The 26,692-nt window shown below is 42.0% G+C and overlaps 4 protein-coding genes across 5 annotated transcripts; 2 read left to right on the forward strand and 2 right to left on the reverse strand.

Moving 5' to 3' along the window:
- Positions 1–1,233: 1,233 nt before the first annotated feature.
- On the reverse strand, positions 1,234–15,426 carry LOC110500256 (GRIP and coiled-coil domain-containing protein 1). Of its 2 annotated transcripts, XM_036957665.1 has the most exons (4): positions 15,091–15,426; positions 8,376–8,456; positions 6,979–8,159; positions 1,234–3,959 (listed from the first exon to the last, which is right to left on the reverse strand). In XM_036957665.1, exons 3-4 carry the CDS (start codon positions 8,083–8,085, stop codon positions 2,580–2,582), a joined length of 2,487 nt encoding a protein of 828 aa, XP_036813560.1. In that variant the 5' UTR covers positions 8,086–8,159; positions 8,376–8,456; positions 15,091–15,426; the 3' UTR covers positions 1,234–2,579. The 2 variants fall into 2 exon arrangements, with proteins under 2 accessions (XP_036813560.1, XP_021433187.2); XM_021577512.2 differs by lacking the exon at positions 8,376–8,456.
- A 42-nt stretch (positions 15,427–15,468) lies between these two features.
- Positions 15,469–19,145, forward strand: arf4 (ADP-ribosylation factor 4). Its single transcript, NM_001160612.2, is given in 6 exon segments — positions 15,469–15,677; positions 16,394–16,474; positions 17,510–17,619; positions 17,829–17,900; positions 18,174–18,299; positions 18,484–19,145. Coding segments are annotated over 6 exon segments (543 nt in total). The 5' UTR covers positions 15,469–15,610; the 3' UTR covers positions 18,571–19,145.
- Positions 19,146–19,716: 571 nt separating this feature from the next.
- LOC110500257 (ragulator complex protein LAMTOR4) lies at positions 19,717–22,139 on the reverse strand. The gene is made up of 4 exons (XM_021577513.2): positions 22,012–22,139; positions 21,611–21,694; positions 21,389–21,506; positions 19,717–21,262 (listed from the first exon to the last, which is right to left on the reverse strand). Exons 1-4 carry the CDS (start codon positions 22,012–22,014, stop codon positions 21,165–21,167), a joined length of 303 nt encoding a protein of 100 aa, XP_021433188.1. The 5' UTR covers positions 22,015–22,139; the 3' UTR covers positions 19,717–21,164.
- Positions 22,140–22,326: 187 nt separating this feature from the next.
- vatf (Vacuolar ATP synthase subunit F) lies at positions 22,327–26,322 on the forward strand. Its single transcript, NM_001160545.1, is given in 2 exon segments — positions 22,327–22,578; positions 25,283–26,322. Coding segments are annotated over 2 exon segments (360 nt in total). The 5' UTR covers positions 22,327–22,420; the 3' UTR covers positions 25,485–26,322.
- Positions 26,323–26,692: the final 370 nt, after the last annotated feature.

Genomic DNA, 26,692 nt, shown 5'->3' on the forward strand with positions numbered 1-26,692 from the left:
CATTGGACTGGAGTGATGAATCACGCTCCACCATCTGGCAGATGAATCTGGTTTTGCCGGATACCAGGAGAACCCTACATTCCTGAATGCAGTGCCAACTGTAAAGTTTGGTGGAGGAATAATGGTCTGGGGCTGTTTTTCATGGTTCGGGCTAGGCCCCTTAGTTAGGGAAATCTTAACGCTTACGATTCTGTGCTTCCAACTTTGTAGCACCAGTTTGGGAAAGGCCCTTTCCTGTTTCGGAATGGCGAGGTCCATACAAAAATGGTTTGTCAGGATCGGTGTGGAATAACTTAACTGTCCTGCACAGAGCCCTGACCTCACTCATGCTCTTGTGGCTGAATGGAAGCAAGTCCCCACAGCAATTTTCCAACATCTAGTGGAAAGCCTTCCCAGAAGAGTGGAGGCTGTTATTGCAGCAAAGAGGGGACCAACTCTGTCAATGCCCATGATTTTGGAATGAGATGTTCGACGAGCAGGTGTCCACATTCTTTTGGCCATGTAGTGTACTTGGTGCACAGTAGACATGGCTGAAACTGGGCTTATATCTTTAATGAGTGCATAAAACACACGTAATACATGCATCATCTCTTGTGGGTATGGGCAGTTGTTTTTGTTTAAAGTTGACAGTGCCAATCCTAGCCAAAGCCCCATCATCTTTCTACAACCACTCATTACATTGCCGGTTACCAGTTAATGTAAAACGAATGCAGCTGATCAGGGCTTCTACCTCATTCACTGCACTCCCTTTTGTCTGTCTACTAGGCCTGTGTTTACATAGGCAGTCCAATTATGATTTTTTCGCTAATTGGTCTTTTGACCAATCAGATCAGATGTGAAAAGATCTGTGATTGGTCAAAAGACCAATTAGTGGAAAAAAATATCAGAATTGGGCTGCCTGCGTAAACACAGCCCTATAGTTTCTCAAATAGGTACAGTATATGTGGTACTTAAATACTTTTTCTTCAGTTTTTTTTGTGAAGTATTGTAATGGCATTTGGTCACTAGGGAAGCAGTAAACTGCAGTTTTCATATAAGAGTATTGATAATACTGATATACTATTTGGATCCTGGTGTTTACTTATTTATAATAACCTATAGTTCTATATTATTTTTTATTTTAAAAGAAAATGGTTTCTGATGCTAATATACTGTTAGCGTTACTAATAAAATTTGGAAACAACAGTGCTGAATGACAACTCAAAGGCTGTGATACACCACACGTTTACAGAATCGTTGAGAAAAATGGTTTAATTTTCATGTTGAGGGAATCAAAAATATGCATTTCAACAATAAGCATTGTATTATCCACACAAAACGGTATACTAGAAAATACTGTAATTACCTACCAAAGTATTCAGCTTTTTAGCCCTCAGATTATCATACAATTATGTACAACACATACAGGAGATCTAGCATTAAAGGGACACTTTGAGATTTTGGCAATGAAGCCCTTTATCTACTTCCCCAGAGTCAGATGAACTCATGGATACCATTTTTATGACTTTATGAAGTTAGTTTAGTGAGCCAATGCTAACTAGTGTTAGCACAATGACTGGAAGTCTAAGGTATCTACTAGCATAATAGCAGTTACCATAGACTTCCAGTCATTGTGTGAACGCTAGTTAGCAATTGCGCTAACGTTAGTTAGCAACTTCCTTCCAACTGCAGACAGAGACATACAAATGGATTCCATGAGTTCTGGGAAGTAGATAAAGGCATTACCAAAATCCTGAAGAATCCCTTTAAAGCTACTGATGCACTCAGTATTAAAAGGAAAGATTTACCCATTTAGAATCTTCTATCGTATTTGTGCATCTCTGAGCAATGTTCTATCGATTCCCATGGTCATTTCATGTTTTCATGTGTATCGGAGTGATTCGCCCTTCAAGCAGACAGAAATACAGTCGGTATGAAGAGTTTAGCATAATTTTTCCCACTAATTGGCTTTATTTCAATGACGCAAAACTCATCATATATTTCTGCCTGCTTGAACAGGGAATCTTTCCTTTAAACAGAATTATGGCTATGTTTACACAGACAGGCCAATTATTAGACTGAGCTTTGTTATCTAAAAGTTAACAGATCCTGTCCTTGTCCCCGTGTAAGAACGGTCAATATTTGGTTACCTTCCTTTGACAGAAACACAGATGTGAGCCTCATGCTTTGATTCTATCTTATCAAAGAATCAAAATAACCACATGCAGCTTCACATAGTGGCAAACACAAAACCCACAATATCCACTGATTATATTGCAAAATCCAATGTTTTGTGTGCTTCTTTCACGCATAAAGCAATCATTTTGAATAAAGTCTTGAGGAAAATGAAATGGCGATCAACATTTGCGCTTTGACACTGTTGATTACATTTTATTTTCCTCAAGACTTTATTCAAAATGACTGCGTTATGCGTGACACCACACCGGAATCCTGGGAAAACAACACACCAAAATAAATAGCCTTTATTCAGGAAAACTAAAACACACACTTGTTGACTGTCGGGGGATTAATTCAAATTAGTTCTCATTATTTGCAGAGTGAGGAGCTGAACTCTTCTTCTCCCATCATCATCATCATCATTACCTCATCCCTGCCGTCCACCACGCCTGGTTCTGGTGCTGTTTGACCACCGCCTGCTTCTCCTGAGGGCTGAAGTGCAGGATGGTCAGTATGGCTGTGAGGGTCTGCTGACGCCCCCTGGTGTCCTGAAGGGTGAGGAACTTGTAGATTACGTTCTTGAGGTACTCCAAGTTGGCCCCCTCCCTGCCCTGGTCCCTGTGCCGTTTGTCCAGCCTGCCGCGGAGCTCAGCCACCTCCTCGTCGTAGCGCTCCCCGTTTGCGATCAGCTTCCCCTGCAGCTGGTGCACGTCCTCCTCTAGCCGGTGCTTCTGCCGCCGCAGCGAGCCGATCTCCACCTCCTTTCTTGCCAGCTGCTCGACGTACAGGAGGAGCGTGGGCTCGTTGGGCCCTGCCAGCCGCAATGCATGGGTGATGATGTCACTCTCCTCCTGCGCCAAGTCATCCATGTTGTTGGCGTTGTTGCTGTTGTTGCTGCCGCCGTCCGCGGTCGCTCTGAAGTCCGCCCCCGTTTCTCCTTCGTCGCTGTGGTGGCTTCTGTAACCAGCGAGACTGTAGCCGATAGACTTCAGCTTCTCCAACTCCTGGTCCTTCTCTTGCAGTAGGGCCATGGTGCGGTCCCTCTGCCGGTGCAGTTCCCCCTCCAGCCTGAGGAGGCTCTCTCTGTATTGGGCCTCAGCCCGGTCAAGCTCCTGTTTATGACCCTGCTGCAGCATCCCTTTCCCCTGTTGACACTCCTCCAGCTCCCGGCGGTGCTTGGCCTCCGCCTCGTCGCCATGGATACGCAGGTTGATGTACTTCTCCTTGAGCTCAGCCAGCTGGTCACGGGCCTCCTCCAGCTCTTTGGCAAGGCTAGAGTCTTTAGCGTTCTTGTTCTTCAGCACCACCTGCGCCCGCACCTTGTAGCGCTCAAACTCCTCCTTCAGCTGCCCCAGTTCCTGCTGGTAGTACAGCGCAGAGGCCTTCTCCCCGTCTGACGACTCTCCCCAACTGCCCGTCCCCTGACCCAGCCGCCCCTCCATCTCAGCCATCTTCTCTATCTCCATGGTCTGCTCTGGGTGGTTCCTCTGTGTGGCTAGCAGAAGAAGTCTCTTCACCTTCTCCAGGCGCTCCTTCAGCACGTTCACGTCCAGGTTGGCCTCGTCCATGCTGAGGTCCAGGGGGGAACCGCGGGTGGAAGCGGCGATGGCCAGGGTCTTGTTCTCCGTGTCCAGCTGCAGGATGCGCTCTCTCAGCCAGTGGGCGTTCTGCTGGTCCCTCTGCCGGGCCTTCTCGCAGGCCCCAAGCAGCTCAGACAGCTCAGACACTCGCAACTCCAGGCTGGCCACACGGCCCTCCTCCAGCTGGGATTGCCCCTGCAGACGCTCCTCTGCCTGCGACACCTGCAGATGGAGAGGGGACAGGGAAATGACAGCCATGAGACACAAATAGACAATGGAAGACAACAGTACATATAATGCGATGTTATTCTCTGCCATGGCATTTATGTTTTATCAAGCTGTTTCTAATACAAGAGGTCAAGCAAGGGTTGTTGAATATAGTGTTAAAATTCAGGACATCAAATATTTTATATATGTTTAAGTCGTTCACCTTAATACAGGATACATGTGAAATTAGTGCAGGGTGAATCCATTTCAACTCAATCACTTTCTGACAGCACCCCTTTTGATTTGAAGGAAACCCTCCATACATATTTACCCATTATAGAAGCGCCCAGAAAGTGACGTTTTGAAACAATGCCAAAAAAATTCAAGAGATGTAGGTGCTCAAATGTGCCCATTTTTGCATACCCCACCATACCATGAGACATCCATGTTTTCATCACTGGAAAAGATCAACTGTGGAGATTGATATCATTTAAAAGCTTAAAATCAGGGTTGTCAAACTATTTTATAATTTCTTGAAAAAAAAGAAAATTCCTTAAAAATGTAATTTTTTACTTGAAACATAAATTATATAAACACGTGTAAACTCAGATTATTTGCATACGCTGTATCTTAGACCCTATTTTATATAATCTAAGGTTTTTGTGTTGTTACCGCCATCGGTTGAGACAACATGCTCTTTAATACAGGGTGGGTGTCAAGTTTTGGCTGATAAATGTACTAAAATGGGAATAAAATTGAAACGTCAACTTTCAAATGGTACCCCAAAGATGGTTGGAGGTCCACACATCAGAGAATGTTGACTTGAATGGGAATATCGGTTTTCAATTATACTTTCAATCCTCAATAGGAAACCTATTGAAATCATATAAATATAGATAATAGAATAGACATGACCATTTAAATTGAAATTCAACAGTAGGTGGACAGGTGACCATCTTTGTGGTAGTAATTAGAAGTTCAATTTAAATGGTGTACCAGCTAAATTGCAGTGGTCTGAAGGGATAGGTCCATTCTATGAATTACATTTCTATGATTGAAATGACACCCAACCTTTATTCAAGAGCATGTTGTGTCTTCACCGATGGCAGGCACAACAGGGTCTAAGCTACAACATGTGCAAATAAAAAAATAAGAGTTCACGTTTTTAGATAATTGACGTTGAAGGTTAAAAAAGTCAATTTTTTTTTTTTTTTTATTTTTTTTTAAAAGAAATTATCAAAGTTTGACAACCCTGTTTGGAAGCATTATATATCAAACTGAAATTTTTACAGTGATGAAGACATGGATGTCTAATGGTATGGTAGGGTATGGGTATTTCCATCTTTAAATGGACAAGAGCGCCAACATGGGAAGTACCGTCTTTCGGATGGGACGTTAAAAACGGGTATCCTGACTCTCTATGGTCTGTCTCTCTCTATCCCATGGCCCTTATCGAAACAGTAGGGGTGTTAACCCCGGTGTCCTGGCTAAATTCCCAATCTGACCCTAATACCATCATAGCCACCTAACCATCCCCAGTTTCCAATTGGCTCATTCCTCCCCTCTCCTCCCCAGGTCCTAAGCTGTAAAATAAAATATGTTCTCAGTCAACTTACCTGGTAAAATAAGGGTAAATAAAATAAACAGGAGCATGTCAAATTGAGTGTCAAAATAGTATATTTTTGTGAAATTAAATTGTCAACACATTTAGTTTTGGATAAATTTGCCTTTTGTAAGTTTAATAAAAATGGCCTTGTAATTCTGTCACTAAAAACCCACATGTTAAGATATTTTCTCATTTCTCTCCCTCATGAGGGAGGATAATGAAAGTTCACAGAAGTAACAAGGTAGACCTACCAATTAGCTAGTGTGTTTACTGATTTCAAGTTTGTTTATGAATGAATAAGGGATTCAAACTTGTAAATATTTTATAAAATCTGTAACGGAATTAACGCAATTGAATTGGCTACAATCTCCCGGCTCTTACTGACACCTACCCCCTTTCCATTTACTGTAAAAAGCATCCTCGCCCGCTGAGCACCGACAGACACCAGATGTCCACGGACGTTGCAAAGTTCTTGAGATTTAGTCAGTCCGCCCTGGCCGGACCAAATCTGAACCAATCACAGACTTCAATGTTTCCCAAGTTTGGACAGTACAGTAGAGCACAGTAAAGAAAAGTACTGTACAGTACAATGTACTTCATTGTACTGTACAGATCTACTTTACTGTACTGAACTCTACTGTGATGTCCAAACTTGTGAAACATAAGACTTCTATGATTGGTTCAGATTTGGCCTGGTAAAGACCAACCAAATGAGGTCTTGTTTGGGGGCAGAGTTCATTGTAATAATAGCCAGTGTGTAGAATAATACCCGAATGTGCAAAAGGAAGATATTGCATATGTCTACCTTTGCGTACCTATTCAGGATATATCACCATGAAGAGAATGATATTCATTTCCATAATTATGCATTTCTGGATAGTACAGATCAGGGACCTATGATGTAATTCCGTTACCGGGTGTAAATCCACTACACCTACTGTAGTTCAGTAACCAACATTTAAAAAAAAAATTGACTCTTAATTCAGAGCAGATATTTAACAAAGTGTTTGGAAAACGTGGATAAAAAACTGAGGGAGATTTTACTGTAATTCTGTTACCAAACTTTGCATCTGCACAGTTCTTCCAGTAAATGTGTTTTTATGAAATGCTGTGTAAATTGTTCAAATTAGTCCTTGTACATAGAGTATGGTATGTTGAACTTTGAAATCAATGGTTTTGTTTGGCATACATTTTGAAGTGAAAAATCAGAGTCAAAGTGTAATTCCGTTACCATGGAATTGCTTGTAAGAAAAATGGGTCAACTGAGTACCTTTATCTCCTGAATGTTTTGGCATTCAGTTCCAAAAAGTCCCTTTCTGACCACTTCTCCATGAGGAAACATGCATGAAAAGTGTTCTTTAAATGCTGTTAAAATGTGATTGAATTCAAATGGATTTACTCTGCAGTCCTTCCTAAGCATTACCATACCTTTCTGATCTCATGCTGCATCTGCTGCTGAAAGTGGTTCTTGAGTGTCGCCAGCTCCCGCTGAAGCTCCTCCACCCGTGGGTCTGGCTTGTTCCTCTCTGCCTCCGCAGTCTGAAGGCTCCTCCTCATCTCCTCCCTCTGCTGGGTCACCTCCTTTAGCCGGGCCTCATAATCGTGCCCTCGATCTGCGGCCTGTGTAACCTCCAGCAGGACCTCCCTAGTGTCCTCCAGCCGAAGCTCAGCATCCTGCCTCTGGCTTCTCTCCTCCTGCAGCAATTTTTGGAGCTCTCTGAGCATGAGGGCGTGGTCACCCTGCTCCTGCTCTCTCTCATGTTGCTGGGTTATAACCCGAGCCTTGCTCTCCGCCAGCTGCTCATGCAGGGCATGGATCTCTGCTTCATGCTGCCTCCTGGACTCCTCCAGCCTCCCCTGGAGCGCATCCATGTCCTGCTTGATCTTCCGCTTGTCGGCCTGGAAGTTGGCCTCCATCCTGGACTTTTCCTGCGTGACCGTGGCCAGGGAGCTGGTCAGGGTGGTCAGTTGGGTCTTCAGCTGGAGGACCCTCCGGTCAGCCTCCATAGAAGAGGTGGGTGGGGGTGTTAGGTGCTGCTGAACCTCAGACCCTCCACTACTGCTGGAGCTGATACCGCTCTCTGACCCACTAGCCTCCTCAGACCTCTGGGACACTGAGGGGCCTCCAGGCCCGGTCGCCCCCATCTCTCCTGGGCTACTACCCTGGTCCTCTTCAGCCTGGTCGCCCTTGGTGCTCCCACTGGTAATGCTGGTAGCAGTGTCGGCGGAGGCTGCTGTGTCCAGACTGTCCTCGCTGTGCATGGAGCAGTGATCATCTGGGAAGTCATAGGTCATATGGCTGCCACTGGCAGAGCCGTCATCTCCACGCTGGCTGAGGTCGACCTCCTGGGAGACGGTCAGTACCTTGAGACTAGCCTCCAGAGCCTCCTTCTCCTTCAGCAGGCTCTTGTAGGCCCTGACCACATCCTTGAAGCGTGTTTGATACTGGACCAACTGCTTTCTCTGAGTCTCTATGGCGTCCACAAGCTCCTTCTTGCTGGGGCCACCCCCAAAGCTCATCCCAAACTTCTCCATGGCTCAGTGGGTTTTTGGTTTTATTTTCAGTTGCTTGACTTTCAGCTGAGATCCATGATTGCTGGCTCAAAAACCTGCATGGGATATAGTAAGAGGAACCATTGTTAGACAGCATGATAAAACATAAAATAGTAGCAAGCTAACGTTAGTGCCAAAGATACTGTTGGGTTCGACATTTTGAACATTGAGATATTAAATAAATGATAGATAGAATCAAAGGAGACAGTTAGGGGTTCTCTGTAGAAGGACAGGTAGCTGTGGAATGTGTTGGGTGGACGAGAGCAGAGCACCGTGTTGATACAGGGGAGACAGATGGACATCTGTGGATTAGGTGAAGGAGGGGTTGAGGTCAGGAGGTGAGAACAGGTCACCTGAAGGGAGTAATAAGGGTTTGGGATCTTGTTACTCAATTCCTGTTAAACCATAAACTAAGGATTGAAGAGAGGGAGTGTCTTAAGTAGGAGGTATATAACTGTGAAGTGAGAAATGTTTTGCCGTCTGATTACAGCTGTACAGAACCTTTGGGAAGAATTAAACTTGGTTAAAGCTTCTCTAGTATCTGTGGGTTATTTACTCTGAGAAATAAGAACCTAACAATACATTGACTTATTCCACATTTTGTTGTGTTACAGCCCGAATTTAAAATATATTAAATTGTTTTTTTCCTCACCCATCTCCCCACACAATACCCCATAATGACAAAGTGAAAACATGTTTTTAGACATGTTTGTAAATCTATTGAAAATAAAAGTATTCACACCGCTGAATCAATACTTAGGAGAAATACCTTTGGTGGCGATTACATCTTTAAGATGTCTTGGGTATGTCTATCAACTTTGCACATCTAGATTTGGGGGATTTTCTCCCATTCTTCCTTGCAGATTATCTCAAGCTCTTAAGTTCAATTTGGAGCAGTGGTGAACAGCAATCTTCAAGTTTTTCCACATATTTTCAATGAGATTCAAGTCTGGGCCACTCAAGAACTTTCACATTATTGTTCTGAAGCCATTCCAGCATTGCTTTGGCTGTACACTACCGGTCAAAAGATTTTGAACACCTATTCATTAAAGGGTTTTTCTTTATTTTTTACTATTTTCTACATTGTAGAATAATAGTGAAGACATCAAACTATTAATAACACATTTGGAATCATGTAGTAACCAAAAAAGTGTTAAACAAATCCAAATATATTTTACATTTGAGATTCTTCAAATAGCCACCCTTGGCCTTGATTACAGCTTTGCACACTCTTGGCAATCTCTCAACCAGCTTCACCTGGAATGCTTTTCCAACAGTCTTGAAGGAGTTCCCACATATGCTGAGCACTTGTTGGCTGCTTTTCCTTCACTCTGTGATCCGACTCATCCCAAACCATCTCAATTTGGTTGAGGTCGGGGGGTTGTGGAGGCCAGGTCATGTGATGCAGTACTCCATCACTCTTCTTCTAGGTCAAATAGCCCTTACACAGCCTGGAGGTGTGTTGGGTCATTGTCCTGTTGAAAAACAAAATGATAGTACGACTAAGCGCAAACCAGATGGGATGGCTCATCGCTGCAGAATGCTGTGGTAGCCATGCTGGTTAAGTGTGCCTTGAATTCTAAATAAATCACTGACAGTGTCACCAGCAAAGTGTCACACCTCCTTCATGCTTCATGGTGGGAACTGCACATGCAGATATTATCCGTTCACCTTCTCTGCGTAACATAAAGACACGGCGGTTGGAACCAAAAATCTCACATTTGGACTCATCAGACCAAAGGACAGATATCCACCGGTCTAATGTCCATTTCTCGTGTTTCTTGGCTCAAGCAAGTCTCTTCTTCTTATTGATGTCCTTTAGTAATGGTTTCTTTGCAGCAATTCAACCACGAAGGCCTGATTCATATAATCTCTACTGAACAGTTGATGTTGAGATGTGTCTACTTGGGGTCATTGTCCTGTTGGTACGTAAATCTTCTCCCCTAGTCTAATATCATTTGCACTCTGAAGCAGGTTCTCTTCAAGGATTTTCTAGAAGAAAAAGAAACGCACACCTATTTAGACGAGGTGCTGGCTAGCGGAGTAGAAAACTTGAAAATAAAAGAGAGCCGCACACTCTAGGAATTCAGATGCAAAAATGTAATTACCAACGTTTCGACAGCTTTCATCAGGGTATAATCACAAACACTGCAGGATGACTCGTTTATATAGTGTCAAAAGACACAGGTGTCTGTAATCATGGCCAAGAGTGGCCTAATATCATTGGTTAATTATCAAATATTAAAATGTCATACAAACAACAAATGGATAGCATACGATCATAAATTCATTTTCGACTACACAAGCTTACAAACAAGTTCAATGGCAAAGTCACAATAATCACAAGAATGGCTTCAGATCAAAGTCTACGTTGAGACCGAAGGGAGCAAGGGTCTTTAAGTTAAAGATCCAGGCAGCCTCTTGTTTTAACAATAAATTATCAAGGTCACCCCCTCTCCTAGAGAGGGTAACATTTTCGATGCCAATATAACGCAGAGACGAAATCGAGTGGCCTGCCTCCAAGAAGTGGGCCGTAACTGGATAAGTAAAGTTTTTACACCTAATGGTGCTACGATGCTCTGAGATACGTACTTTTAATTCACGCTTGGTTTTACCTACATCATTTTTACCACAAGGACAAGTTAAAAGATAAATAACTGCCTTAGTGGAGCACGTAATAACACCATTGATTGGGATCAATATCCCTGTTTATGGGTGTTTGAAGGATCTACATTTATAAGTGCCATTGCATTGAGCACAGCCATTACATTTGTAGTTTCCATCCAGTAGGGGCGCAAATAGACGTTGTTCAGGAATATCTTGGGGTGGTAAATCAGAGTGTACCAATTGGTCTGTGAGATTTCTGCCCCGCGAGAATACGACCAAGGGAAGGTCCGAAAACACATTACCGAGACTATCATCGGATCTTAGAATGTGCCAATATTTGTGAACAATTCCCTTAATTTGTTCAGAACACTTTGAATAGCGGGTAGTTAGAACACAAGAATGCGTCTTTTTGCGAGACTGACCTTGAAAAAGGTCATGTCTCATTTTGTTTTGAATTTTCTCAATGGCAATATTAATCTGATTATTTTTGTAGCCCATATCCTTGGGAACTTTCTTTGAGTCTCAGCCACATTTCTGTCAAAATCTGATTGTTCTTGGCAAATTCTTTTGATTCGACAAAATTGGCTGTAAGGGCAAACTATTTTTCAAGGGAAGTGGGTGACAACTATCAGCCCTCAACAAACTGTTACGATCAGTAGGCTTCCTGTAAAGATCAGTGTATAGAACATTATCTTCACACAAGATCAGAAGATCAAGAAAACTGATTTGACGTGTATCAGATTGCATTGTAAATCTCAAATGATCCGAACAGGAGTTAAGAAAAGCATGGAATGCCTGGAGCTGTTTTGCATCACCCCTCCATAGAACAAAAATATAATCAATATACCGTTTCCAAACAATGATGTTAGGCAAGAAAACATTTTTGAGAGGATTGAAAATAGACCGTTTCTCCATGTAACCCACATACACATTAGCATAGTTTGGAGCCATGGGGGATCCCATAGCAGTACCCTTCGTCTGAATAAAGAAATACTTTAGAAACATGAAATAGTTATGTGTGAGTACTTTTTCAGCCAATGTTATAATGCATGCACTGGAAGGTAGTTCAACAGGGTCACGTTGCAGAAGAAAATGTTCCATAGCTTCAATACCGCCCTCGTGTGGAATATTTGTGTATAACGACTCATCATCAAAAGTAACTAACAAGGTATTCTCAGGGAGAGGATCAAGAGATTCAATGATAGAGATCATACTGCTGGTTTCCTTTACAAAGGAGGGGAGCTGTTCTGCGAGTGGTCTAATAAAAAAGTCAACAAAAGTAGATAAAGGGGCCGTTACTGCATCAATGACCGCTACAATAGCGCCCTGGTGATTTTGTAACATTCTTGTGTAATTTTGGCAAGGAATAGAAAGTGGCAATTATAGAGTGTTGAATAGCCAAAAAGTCATGTTCTTTATTGGTTATCTGACCAGAGTTTATGATCGTATGCTATCCATTTGTTGTTTGTATGCTGTTCTTTTATGCCATTTTAATATTTGATAATTAACCAATGATATTAGGCCACTCTTGGACATGATTACAGACACCTGTGTCTTTTGACGCTATATAAACAAGTCATCCCGCAGTGAATGTGATTATATCCTGATGAAGACAGCTTGGCTGTCGAAACGCTGGTAATTACATTATTGCATCTGAGCTCCTAGCGTGTGCGGCTCTCTTTTATTTTAATCTCTTCAAGGATTTGTCTGTATTTGGCTCCATTCATTGTTCCCTCTATCTTTATAAATCTCCCAGTCCCTGCTGCTGAAAAGCATCCCCATAGCATGATGCTGCCACCACCATGCTTCACAGTAGGGATGGTGTTAGATGGGTGATGAGCTGTGACTGGTTTTCTCATACATAGCGCTTTGCATTCAGGCCAAAGAGTTCACTTTGTCTCTCATCAGACCAGAGAATCTTTAGCCTTATGATCTCAGAGTCTTTCACGTAGCTTTTTGCAAACTTCATGCATCCTGTCATGTGCCTTTTTCTCAGGAGTGGCTTCCATCTTGCCACTCTTTAATAAAGCCCAATTGGTGAAGTGCTGTAGAGACTTGTCCTTCTGGCAGGTTCTCCCATCTCTGCCAAGGAACTCCATTGTACTGTCAGAGTGGTCATTGGATTCTTGGTCACCTCCCATATCATGTTCTTTCTTGCCTGGAAACTTTCAACACTCTAGAAATGGTTTAATATCCTTCCCCAGATAGTACCAGTCAAAGGTTTGGACACACCTACTCATGAGAGCCAGTTTCATCATAGCGCCCTATGTTTTTTTTTACGACTGCACTTGAAGAAACGTTCAAAGTTCTTGACATTTTCCGTATTGAATGACCTTCATGTCTTAAAGTAATGATTTCTCTTTGCTTATTTGAGCAGTTCTTGCCATAATATGGACTTGGTCTTTTACCAAATAGGGCTATGTTATGTATACCAACCCTATCTTGTCACAACACAACTGATTGGCTCAAACACATTAAAGAGGAAAGAAATTCCATAAATTCACTTTTAACAAGGTATACCTGTTAATTGAAATGCATTCCAGGTTACTACCTCATGAAGCTGGTTGAGAGAATGCCAAGAGTGTGCAAAGTTGTCGTCAAGGCAAATGTTGTCTACTTTGAACAATCTCAAATATAAAATAGATCTTGATTTGTTTAACACTTCTTTGATTACTACATGATACCATATGTGTTAATTCATAGTTTATGTCTTCATGATTATTCTACAATGTAGAAAATAATAAAATAATAAAATAAAGAAAAACCCTGAAATTAGTAGGTGTGTCCAAACTTTTGACTTGTACTGTATGCCTCATGACAATTCTATCTCAGATCTACAGACAGTTCGTTGGACTTCATGGTATAGTTTCTGCTCTGACATGCAATGTCAACTGTGGGGCCTTATATAGGCAGCTGTTTCTTTCTAAATCATATCCAATCAATTGAATTAGGCACAGGTAGACGCCAATCAAGTTGTAGTGACATATCAAGGATGATCAAAGGAAATTGGATGCAATTTGTAGTGTCATAGTAAAGGGATGTGAATACTTATGTAAATGTGATTGTATGGCCAGGCATGACTCCAACACCATCATTAAGTTTGCAGATGACACAGCAGTGGTAGGCCTGATCACCGACAACGATGAGACAGCCTATAAGGAGGAGGTCAGAGACCTGACCGTGTGGTGCAAGGACAACAACCTCTCACTCAACGTGATCAAGACAATGGAGATTATTGTGGACTACAGGAAAAGGAGGACCGAGCACGCCCCCATTCTCATCGACGGGGTAGTAGTGGAGCAGGTCCTTGGCGTCCATATCACCAACAAACTAACATGGTCCAAGCAGACCAAGACAGTCGTGAAGAGGGCACGACAAAACCTATTCCCCCTCTGGAGACGATTCCCCCTCTGAAAAGATTTGGCATGGGTCCTCAGATCCTCAAAAGGTTTTACAGCTGCACCATCGAGAGCATACTGACGGGTTGCATCACTACTTGGTATGGCAACTGCTCGGCCTCCGACCGCAAGGCACTACAGAGGGTAGTGCGCACGGCCCAGTACATCACCGGGGCCAAGCTGCCTGCCATCCAGAACTTCTATACCAGGCGGTGGCAGAGGAAGGCCCTAAATATGGTCAAAGACTCCAGCCACCCTAGCTCCGCACGGGTGGCTGGAGTCTTTGAGTCTCGGTCCAAGGGGCTTCTAAACAGCTTCTACCCTCAAGCCATAAGACTCCTGAACGTCTAATCAAATGGCTACCCAGACTATGTGCATTGCCTGCATTGTTGGTTGCATCTGCATTATTGGTTAAGGACTTGTAAGTAAGCATTGTAAGGTCTACTACACCTGTTGTATTCGGCACACGTGACAAATGACATTTTATTTTAAATTATATATTTCATTTTCAATAAACGTGCAAAAATGTACTAAAAGCATGTTTCACTTTGTCAATATGGGGTATTGTGTGTAGATGGGTGATAATATTTTAATCCATTTTGAATTCAGGTTGTAACAACAAAATGTGTATTAAGTCAAGGGGTATGAAAACTTTCTGAAGCACTGTACCGTTCTGTGTTAACTGTCTATAGTACTGGTCTGTTTACTTTACGAGGCAGATTTCAACCGACATGAACAGACGTGCTTATGGGCAGACTAGTTGCAAATAATAATAATGTATTATTCGACAGCTAACAGTTAGCTAGCTTGTTAGTTAGTTGCCATGCTAAGTTACGCAACCATCTGGAATGGTCTTCACGAAAGACCTCGCTCTATTCGAAAGCACACCATTTTCAAAAAACAGTTCGATACACTGATGTATAATCAAATGTACAATAATATAATCAGAATGTGCAATATCATAACTTTAAAGTAAACTCACATTCGGAATACGACGTGTAAAGAAACGATGGTTTTCCAAGCTACTTCCTGTTCTTCACAGTAGGCAAGAATGTACCAGAAGTAGTCTGTAAAAGCGGCCATCTTGCGAAGGGCGAAATAATCCGTTATCTGTCAAACACAGAAGATTCTCTGTATTCAACATTCTCAATAAACTACTTCTGAGCACATTTTGATACTATACACTGTATGTCTTGTGCAATGAAAAGCTCAATAAACGACTTCTGTGCCAATGTTGATACTATACACTGTATGCATTGTACAATGAAAAAAATCAACGATAGCGACATGGTGCAAAATGAAGGATAGAGAGAGGAAAAAATGAATGAAGACTCGTCTGTGAATAAAGTTATGTGAAAGCGATGACGTCATTTATTCCGCGTTGGCCTGGACGTGGCATCTGAAAAGACTGCGAAAGGAAAGCTGCACCCACTCTCTGTCTGGTTACAATAAACAGCTTTGGTTTTCTATTTAAGTATCGTCGCGGGGAGCTCTTTCACAACATGGGGCTAACAATTTCGTCGATATTTTCCAGGCTTTTTGGCAAAAAACAGATGAGGATACTTATGGGTGAGCAATCCTTTTATCAACCTGGCTGCTAGCTAACGTTAGCTAGCTTAGTGGGAGGGGGTTGCCATTATCAAGGATGTACTTTGCTTTTTGTGAAATATTACAGTTAAGTGAACAGGTAGTTTACTATGTCTTTCTATTTGTCTTGTAACGTAAACATTACTCGTTTTGAGAACAATCGGAGTAAGAACACAGACTAGCTAGGATAACACTGTGCTATTGCACAATAATTACTGGTAGTTTGTTCACTTAATACCAACGAATGGCTTAGTTACGTCACATCTCAGGACTATACAAGTTTGTAGCTGTCGTGACCTTTTTATAATGGGTCCCTAGTTTAATACAAAATATCTAGACTCATTTACATCACTCTTACCATAACTTGTCCACCTGTGTGTGTTAGCCTATATTTTGGGGTTGTGGATGTTGCTCCTAATTTGAGCTGAAGGCACAGTTGCTACCCTATATATGTATATACGTTGTCCAAATCATTGCCGTTTGACAGCCGCTGATGGAAAACTAAGCACCCTCCCTCTCTGTCAGCTGTCAGAGGGATTTCATTTGACACGAGATAGACCTCTTGTAATAGCTACCTATCTCTTTCATAAATGTTGCAGTACAATATGTTTGTCTTGCTTGTTTTTTGAATGGAAAATACGTAACCTATCTGGGTTTATTATGATTGGGAAGTTTGACATTACTATTTTCTTCTGTAGTTGGTTTGGACGCTGCTGGAAAGACCACTATTCTCTACAAACTGAAGCTGGGGGAGATTGTAACCACTATTCCAACCATTGGTAAGAAAATCTCAGAGCCAAAGATGGATAGATCTCTAGCATACACAACCATATGCAAAACATGGGCCTTCTCAACTCCTGGCACTGTCTTTAAAAGCATCTCCTCAGTAATCTGATATTAAATGGGGGACTTGCTTTCTCATTGAGCTTGTGAGCAAATTATTAAGATTTCTTTTGATGTCTTGTTCTGGTGACTGACGTAGCATGACACACACTGAGCCCAATCTTTGATGCCATGGTAATCAAGTCCAATTGTTCACGGATGTAGGCCTACCCTGTTTAATGGTTATGGAAATGGACATTAAGGTCCACACAGAGCTGTGCACTCGACAATTCAGTCTGTCAAATTTAAGAAAAATATATATTTTTGGACATGACGATGAGGTATAGAAGTGAATGCTTTTAAGCCTTTCATGACCATAGTTCTGGGCACAGCAGTCAAAGGCACTGCGTCTCAGTGCAAGAGGTGTCACTAAAGTACCTGGTTCGAATCCAGGCTGTATCACATCCGGCCATGATTTGGAGTCCCATAGGGCAGCGCACAATTGGCCCAACATCGTCCGGGTTTGGACGGAGTAGGCCGTCATTGTAAATAAGAATGTCTTCTTAACTGACTTACCTTGTTAAATAAAAAAATACAATTTAAAAAAGAGATGGCTGCACTGCCTCCATGCACCAGAGCTGTTGGGGCTTGCTGGGTGAGGGGGCTCTTTAGATGGAGCAGATTGGTTGATAAATGTCTAAACACCTAGTCAAAGTAAGTAGGGAAGAAAATAATGGTTTGTCCCACCTAATATCAGACAAAATTGAGTCACCATTCCATCGTTTTTCATTTAATTTGAGCTACAGGCAGTAGTTTACTCCTATTGCAAATTGGTTTTAATTTGCTTATCATTTATACAGAACCTTAATTTCTACCATAATGATCTAGACCAGAGCTGTTTATGCTGGTAGAGGTCAGACTGGTGATACTGGATCTAGTCTCTGTGTGAATTCCTGTTGCTGATTCTCTCTCGCTCTTCGGTGACCGAGCAGGTTTTAACGTGGAGACTGTTGAGTACAAGAACATTTGCTTCACCGTGTGGGATGTGGGCGGTCAGGACAAGATCCGACCCCTCTGGAGGCACTACTTCCAGAACACACAGGTATGATACACACCTGTGACAGCAGTGACTTACATCAGTGGTCATCATAGCATATCTTTGATGTCTTAATTCAAATATACAAATAGTGCTAGAATCAATGTGTCAGAATGGACCCTGTCAAAAGAACCTCTTGTTTATCCAAAAAGCTAAGTGAATATGTACAGTAGACAAAATAACAGTAGCCTGACCTTTGAACCTTGACTTCACAGGGCCTTATCTTCGTAGTGGACAGCAACGACAGAGAGAGAGTAGCAGAGTCGGCAGAAGAGCTGTCTAAAATGGTAAATGTTGCAATGGAACAATACTATTTTTGTGTTGGCATTTGCAGTATTTCTGTGAAAAGGAACCTAAAATGAGCTCATGGTTGGCATGGGCAAATAAACATTAATTCAATGGCAAATTATATTTATATTAGTTGCCATTGTGACTGATCATTGACACACACAGCCTTCTGTTTCTGTGGCCTATGGTTTCCCATTGACAATGGCCGCCTGCATAAATGTTTTTCCCTCCCCTTGTCCTCCTAACCAATTCTCATTTATTTCTCTCTACAGCTGCAGGAGGATGAGTTGAGGGAGGCAGTGTTGCTGGTGTTTGCAAACAAACAGGACCTGCCCAACGCTATGGCAGTGAGCGACCTCACAGACAAACTGGGCCTGCAGAGCTTGCGCAGCAGAGTTGTGAGCATCTCTCTCTTTCTCACTATCACTTGAACAGTCCTTCCAATGAGTTGTACAGTAAAATGTATTTCTGACCAGATAAACATGTGGTCCATGTAGTATACACTGTGGCTTTGCAGAGTTATTCATATGTATGACATTACTGGCATTTATGTACAGCAACTCATTATGTCTCTCCTTCCAGTGGCATGTCCAGGCTACCTGTGCTACCCAGGGCACTGGGCTATACGAAGGACTGGACTGGTTATCCAACGAGCTGTCGAAACGCTAAAGAATGGAGAAATCGCCGGACCGAAGCGAACGAGATATGAACACGCGAGCAAGAGTAGAAGGGGTGCAGGCTGAGCATTACATCAATGGAAAAAAACTGCAACTTTTTAAATTCAGTGTCTGTCTGGTAGAACTTGCAGTTATGGACTTTGCGATCAGTTCCTGTTCTGAAACCTTTTTTAATCATTCTTCCCTTTTATTCCCATTGTCATACATGCAGATGTTTTAGACTTCTTTTTGCCACCCAACTTCCTCAACAGTAAAATTGTTTTTAAGTTGCATGTTTTAAAAATACATAAAATAGATTCACATGATGGTTGTGTTCTGATGTTGATCATTGTGGAATGGAAGGGTGGGCCACTAGATTTTGTTGGGGGTGTATTGCGATACCGGGAGTTTGTTGGAAACGGTATCTGGAGCTGTTTCGGGTGTAAAACCCCTATGGCCTCCCCTGACTCAGTCATTCCAGAGATCTGAACCTGAAGGCCAGTTCCATTCCTAAACAATGTGAAGAGTGCAGGACCTTCAGTCATTTCAAAGGCCATTATGATGCAATAAAATGTTATTTTTCTTTTCTCAATTGTTGAAACATTGTCATTTGTCTTCTCTGATTGGGTGAGGTGGGACATTGAGACCCTTGAATAGTTGAATGTTTCTTCATAACAATTTTAGCCTAAACCGGTTCAGTGTTTTTGGACAGTAAGCAGAGTGGATTCTCTAATTAGGTTTGTCAACAACTGACACTTTATGAAAAGTCAATTGCATCTTGCAGAAAAAAAACAAGTGCTGATAAAAACGGTTCCATTCTCCTCAGAGGTGCTCCCACTTAATCTTCAGATTAAAATCCTACTTAGATATGCATGGTTTGCATTAACTTTTTGGTCGACCTGACCAGAGCTGTAGATTTGTTCGGTGTGCTATTTATATGCTTCCCCTTCCATTTAGTTTTTGCATCTTGTACTTTATAACAGCTTAATATTTTCCGTTATAGAATAAATATTGCGCAGCAGTTTAAACGCTACAAATTATTCTCTACACTATACTTGCTGGTTTTGTCAAACTGAAATTAGGCGAACTATTAGAACTTTAGCAACCAGGAAATGGCAGAGCAATTTTAGCATAGTGCGACATTAAAACGGCATTTAAACACGTTCAAAGCATGTGGATGTTTATAAGCAAAGCTGAGGTAATCAAATAAAGCCCTGAATCTCCCACACAATTTAACATGCCAAGACGATAGCTCACGATAAAACAGTCATTGCATGTGTATATACATTTGTACCGATAGCAATTACATTGCACACTCATGACACTTAGTTCAGGTTAGAAAAAAACCAGCACAGAGTTACCCCCAAAAATATAAGTTTCCATCCAGCCACATTCAGTAGGGCACAACATTACTACATAGAAATGTATTAAGTAGAACAGACGTGCTTCTGTTCTGAGTATTTAAAGATGCCAGCTATATCCAAGGTATTTCTATCTGCAACATTCAAAATGTTAAAGAAAACGTTGTTGGGGAGCATTCAAACTAAATAGCATGTGTGCTGATACTATAAACTGAATAGATTGAATTCCAGTCTAACTGCCACACACAAACCGACAATTCATTTGTGTCACATACTACACCACAGCACTATTGTTTCATTTCTCATTACAAAAAGTTAACAATTAAGATTACACATGCAGTTTGATGCCTATTGTGGCCCATTCAATGTGAATTCTTCAATATCTATACTGAACAAAAATATAAACTTAACATGTAAAGTGTTTGTCCCATGTTTCATGAGCTGAAATAAAAGATTTATTACACACAAAAAGCTTATTTCTCTCAAATTTTGTGCACAAATTTGTTTTCATCCCTGTTATCCCTGCATTTCTCCTTTGCCAAGATAATCCATCCACCTGACATGTGTGGCATATCTAGAAGCTTATTAAATAGCGTGATCATTACAAAGATGCACCCTATGCTGGAGACAATAAAAAGGCCTCTAAAATGTGGAGTTATGTCACAACGCGATGCGTTTTGAGGGAGCCTGCAATTGGCATGCTGACTGCAAGAATGTCCAACAGAACTGTTGCCAGAGAATTTTATGTTAATTTCTCTAGAATAAGCTGGCTCCAACGTCATTTTAGAGGATTTGGCAGTACGTCCAACTGGCCTCACAACCGTAGACCACATGTAACCACGCCAGCCCAGGACCTGCACATCCAGCTTCTTCACATAGGGGATTGGGGGGTGCTGAGGAGTATTTCCGTCTGTAATAGAGCCCTTTTTTGGGGAAAAACTTATTCTGATTGGCTGGGCCTGGCATCCCAGGCTGCACCCCTGCCCAGTTGTGAAATCCATAGATTAGGGCATAATTAATTTATTTCAATTGACTGATTTCCTTCAATGAACTTTAACTCAGTAAAATCTCTGAAATTGTTGCATGTTGCATTTATATTTTTGTTCAGTATAACTTCATATGTACTTTCTTCTGTTGTTCTGAAACCTTATAGAAATAGGAACGGAACAGTTCAGTGGATTACTGAGTCCCTGTCCTGTGTGAGTGCGTTGATTGGAGTGGTGGCCTTCATCCTCACTACATGGTTCTACACCACTACAGGTTCCCTATGGTTGTTTTGACGTTTCACCACAAATACCTTCTGACCAGACACGGTCACTGTGTACACATAGTCCTCTAGCATGACTGTGGAGAAATCAAACACAGGGAGGTCTGGTTAGAGTGGCATGATGGGAGCAGCAATACTGTGTGTGTGTGTGCGCACGCATGTGTGAGTGACTCTAGGACCCAGGTGTGCGTTGTCTGACTTACCTGACATGCGTTTGAAGGGCGGCTCAGCAGCACCCTGCAGTCTGAAGCGGCACGCTGTCCGCATCATCTGCATTATGACCCCCGCTGTGTGCTCATCATTCTCCAGCTCTCCTGCAGACTGAGAGAAGGGAATAACAGGGTAGTTGGGAATGAGATGGAGTGGAAGATAGGCGTGCTGCAACCAGGCAGGACATGTAGGTGCGCATGTTTGTGTGAACATACCGCCAATACGCCATCCTCACTGATCACCAAATAACCCAGTTGATCAGGGATCCTCTCCAGACCCTGTGTCAGAGTGCTAGTAGTCTAAAACACAAACAAACGACATGCATGGACACATGTTAGGATCTGTGGGAGAGATACAGTTATCTGCCACCACAAACTGTTTAAGGTTCTAAGGAGAATACCTTTGCATCTGCTTTTGTCAACAGTAAAAGTGGTCACAAAAAAATCTGTGTTTACAGCTAGCTAGCGAGACATCGAAGCCAGAAAACTATCAAGCGCACTACAGTACACAAAATATAGGCTACAATGTAGCCGCTACAACAGTATGAACCACTAAATACGTTGCTTTTACACAATGCAGAGTCACAGTAAATCAGAATATAAGCGTTTATACTTGCCATGTTCACTTGTTTTGCCCTATGAGTAAGCCTATCTGCTGCGTTTCCTCTCTTTCTTCACGTGACTTCATCAGCTGACGTGACGTCACGTCACTCCGATATAGAAGGATTTTGTCCTTTGTGAGGCAGAAAACAAAAACCACTATTTTTTTTTTTTTTACAAAACTATTCAGGGCTATTCAATGTATTACATTTTCATTGAGAGACAGTCATTTTTTCATTCTCGCCATTTCATGATAAAACATTTTTATAGACCAACAGATGGCACTATCTGCGTTTTGTGACAGCTGACGTCTCCGAAGAACTCCCAAATGCGGAAGTACTGGTCAGCTGACAGCTTCGTGATTCAGAGAAGGAATAAAATCCAGTCATTGCTTGTTTTTGCTATTTTATCTTGTAGAATTAAATAATGGCAGGGCGAGGTAAATTAATTGCCGTCATTGGTGATGAAGATACGTGTACCGGGTTCCTACTCGGTGGCATTGGCGAGCTGAATAAAAATCGTAAACCGAATTTCTTGGTGGTCGAAAAGGAGACCAGCATCGCAGAGATAGAGGAGACCTTCAAGTAAGTGTTAAGTTATAGCTAGCTATCTAGAGCGGGTATAATTTGTGGAACGTCCCAACAGGAATATGTTCCAAAAACTTCGTAAACAACAAGATTACCAACAAACGCATATAAAGTTGTATAGCGGCAGAATAACATACCGGGTAGGGGGTGGGCTATTTTATTAAGTTTATTTCTGAAAAATGTCTGTCCTCACTCTGGTAGCCTATGGACAAACATTAAGAATAAACTACGTGGTGCCTATTCGGCAGCTAGTTAGCGAGGTGAATTGATCATGCTACTTTGTATGCGTTGTTTTGTTGGCAACCTTGAGCTCAACGGTGCTTTGTTTCATGACTTAAATGTTGTGAAGATGATGCACTTGGGACGAACGACAGCTGAGATGATTACAATGAATGTTTTAGGACCAAAGACTGCGGGATATTTTGGATGATCTGTCCCCGACCGAAGGTGCGCCCGTGTATTTCTGCTGCCAATGATGCCATAAACAAGGGAAATAGAAACATGTTTCCAGTGTGCGTCAGATATTTCTGTGTCTGATGGAGTGCAGTGCAAGTTACTTGACTTTTATGAAGACAGTGATGAAACTGCAAATGGCTTACATCAAGCTCTGATGAACTGTGTGGAAAAGCATGAACTGGATATTAGACACCACAGCCTGTGCAGCAGATAATGCCAATGTCAACTTTGGAAAACACCACTGCGTTTACCAGTTATTGAGCAGTGCCAACAATCGCATTCTGAAAGATAATTACCCAAATCACATAGCTCATATTGCCTGCAAGTATGCCTGTGATAAGCTGTCAGTGGATGTTGAGACAATTGTTTTAAAGATCTACAGCCACTTCTCAGTATCTGCTTCCCAAAGAAGTTTTTGCCTTTATTGACGTTGAGTGGCGTGAAATTATGCGACATGTTTGCACACGATGGCTCTCTCTTCATCCAGCTGTCATTTGTCTCCTGCAAAGCTGGCCAGCTCTTACTTCATACTTCAGGTCCCTTGGGGAGACCTGTCTTGTGGCACCGAAGAGTGTTTGAGTGTGAAGAAAAAACAGAAGCCGCTAAGATTTATCTGTGCTTTTTCCACAAAGTGGGGGTGTGTGTTTTTGACCAACTTGTAAAAAAGCTGGAGGAAACAATGCTCTGCATCAGATGTTTACAAGGAAGTCCAAAGGCTCAAAATGAAGATGCTTCAGCGGAAACGGGACAGCCTTTTTTGGATACCAGACCAAGCAGCTGATGGACAAACAATTGTCAGCACAAAGCTCCAAGCGGTAACAGGACTTTGAAGTTCTATGACACTGTCATTACATACATTGACAAGTGGTTTGATTTCTCACCAGAAAATGTAATGGTGAAACTGAAGCTGATTGGCCTCTATGGGGAGCCTTTGTAGAGGATTTTCTCTCTGATGACCATTAAATGGTCAGACTCAAGAAACAGATGCAACACAGAGCTGATCAAAATTGAACTTCAAATATCTGTGAACTGTGTCTTGTCATGTAAGGACTTCTCTCTGGCTATGCAAAATTACAACGGACTGCTTGAATCAGTCAAGAGCAGCAAATAATATCCATGGAAAAAGTAGACTTGGTGAGTGACTCATGCCCCTCTTTTCCTCTTTTGCGTTTGAATTTTTAATTTTTTTTGCTGTAAAGGTTCAAATTGTGATTTCTTAATTTATTTTGTTTATTCACATAAGTTTACATAATTATACAGTTTTAGTAAAGCTATAGACTAAATGGAATATAAAAATGTTTTGCCTTTCCAATTGAATAAGAATATACACTGTATATTCATTCACACAACACTGTACCCACACTGCCGTGGCACTGCACTGGCACGCCACCTTTTGTCCCTTATTTGGTAGTGAGAAAGTTGGCAACCCCATCTAGCAAGCAAGTTCTCATGTGTGACTCTGTTGTTTGTGTCGCACTGCTTTGCGCTATCTTAGCCAGGTCGCAGTTGTAAATGAGAACTTGTTCTCAACTGGCCTACCTGGTTAAATAAAGGTGAAATAAATCAAATAAAAAGTTGCAGCAATGAAGAACTGAGTGCGTGCGCGTTCACGCGAATGGTGAGGGGGGGGGATTCTGTCGGGGGAGATTTTCGGCACAACACCGGGTAGGGAGTAGGCTATTTCCTTAAGTTGATTCTGAAAAATGTCTGTCCTCACTCTGGTAGCCTATGGACAAACATTAAGAATAAGCTATGTGGTGAGTTGATGCTTATTCGTCAGCTAGTTAGCTGGTAGCGTGATCAATTCACCTCACTATCTATCTAATTTTGAGATTGAAGATAAATAGCTAAAAGCAGACAAACTGTGAGCTTGTTTGCACACAGGGTGAAGACAGTTGATGCTCCATTATGTTTGTAATTGCATAGGGGATGTCAGGTGTTATCTAGACAGTTAACACCTGGCATTGAAAATTCTCAGTGCAACACCAAACAGTACCTAACCTGTAACTCCCAGTATAATGGATACCGTGTGTGTGTCACATTATCTGGTGTTACAACCTGTAGGTCGGTGGTATCATGATTTCTGGGTTCCATTAGGCCTAGTTATGTGATATGATTCATCATGACGCCTTCAAATACTGCTGGACAACATACCTTGTGTTTTGTTGTTTACAGACCTGCACTGTAATGTTCAGTCGTTGTCTCTAACTTATTTACTTCTGTCATGCCCCCCCCCCCCCCACAGGAGTTTCCTGACTCGCAATGACATCGGCATCATCCTAATCAACCAGTTCATAGCAGAGATGATCCGTCACGCCATCGACCAGCACATGGAGTCCATCCCTGCCGTGCTGGAGATACCCTCCAAGGAGCACCCATACGACGCCTCCAAGGACTCCATCCTACGCAGGGCCAAGGGCATGTTCTCCGCTGAGGACTTCCGATAAACACACAACACGTACCCAAAGATGCAGTGTCGCGGTCTGGTCAGGGACAGAGATGGAGGAGGGGGACTTTGGAGACTGTCCCATGATCCTAAATTAGTTATCTTGTGCAATGCTATGGAAGGCTGTAAAGTATGCCTGATGGCAGTTTCATGTGTTATCCATATTGACTGAGTCCATAATTGGTCCCCACAGTCCACCTCTCATCTCTTGCCTGGGTCCTGTTCCCATCCACCTGGCAATGCATTTTCACCAGACCGAATGTTGAATTGTTTGATGTAATATGTAGTTTTTCATTCCTTTGCCTGGAGCATTATGGTATTACTATTCATTGACCACATTGATGGTTGAATTGTTTTGCTGTATGCCTTTTCGGGTTATTCATGCTGTTGTATGAAATCTTACGCAGGTACTGTATCTTGTGGTCTCATCCAGTCTGTTTTTCAAACGCTTGCTTCATTTTGTCATAACCTTGGGGAGAGTATGCTTGCATAAGACGTCTCGGCAAAGACTTGTGGACAGTCATCTGCAATTCATTGAGTGTAACATTTGTCAGAGCATGCATGTGACTGTCTGGTCTGACTTCACATTTGTCATTTTTGGAAACAGTCCTAATGCCCCTATTTGGATCTTTAAAAAAAAAAAACTGCAAAGTAGTATTTCATCATCTGGTGAAATGACCAGTATAATTCCCCAATCCACAGGGTACAGCTCAACAGAAAATTCACAAAATTAACAGCTTGAAAAAAATGTATGTTAAGCACTGCAAAATGACTACCTGTTGTAATGTATTGTGACAGTTTTAACTTATAGATGTTTACAAAAATAAATTATTCTATCCAACCTGTACTGTGTAAGTAATGAATGATAATATCAAGACCAGCACAACTGTGTTTGATGTTAGAAGACAATCGCACTACTCACAAAAGCCAAAACAATTCCCTGGATGTTAGCTTGGAAGACTTCATTATTTCACACTGTACAGTCTTCAAATTAAATCCAGCAATCCTCCATGCTGATTCTAAAGCCTTATAGTGCTAGTAGCCTGAAGTACAACATGACGCTGATGCTGTGATCCAACTGGCAAATATTTGAACAACCTTGAGACAGGCTTTCTCATTTATCTTGCTGGACATGTGAGTTCTTAAATTTTCTCCCATGTTCTTCAGTGAACCAGGGACAAACACAAACACACAAACACAGCTCTGTTC

This window comes from Oncorhynchus mykiss, chromosome 21, assembly GCF_013265735.2.
Source record: "Oncorhynchus mykiss isolate Arlee chromosome 21, USDA_OmykA_1.1, whole genome shotgun sequence".
NCBI lineage: Eukaryota > Metazoa > Chordata > Actinopteri > Salmoniformes > Salmonidae > Oncorhynchus > Oncorhynchus mykiss.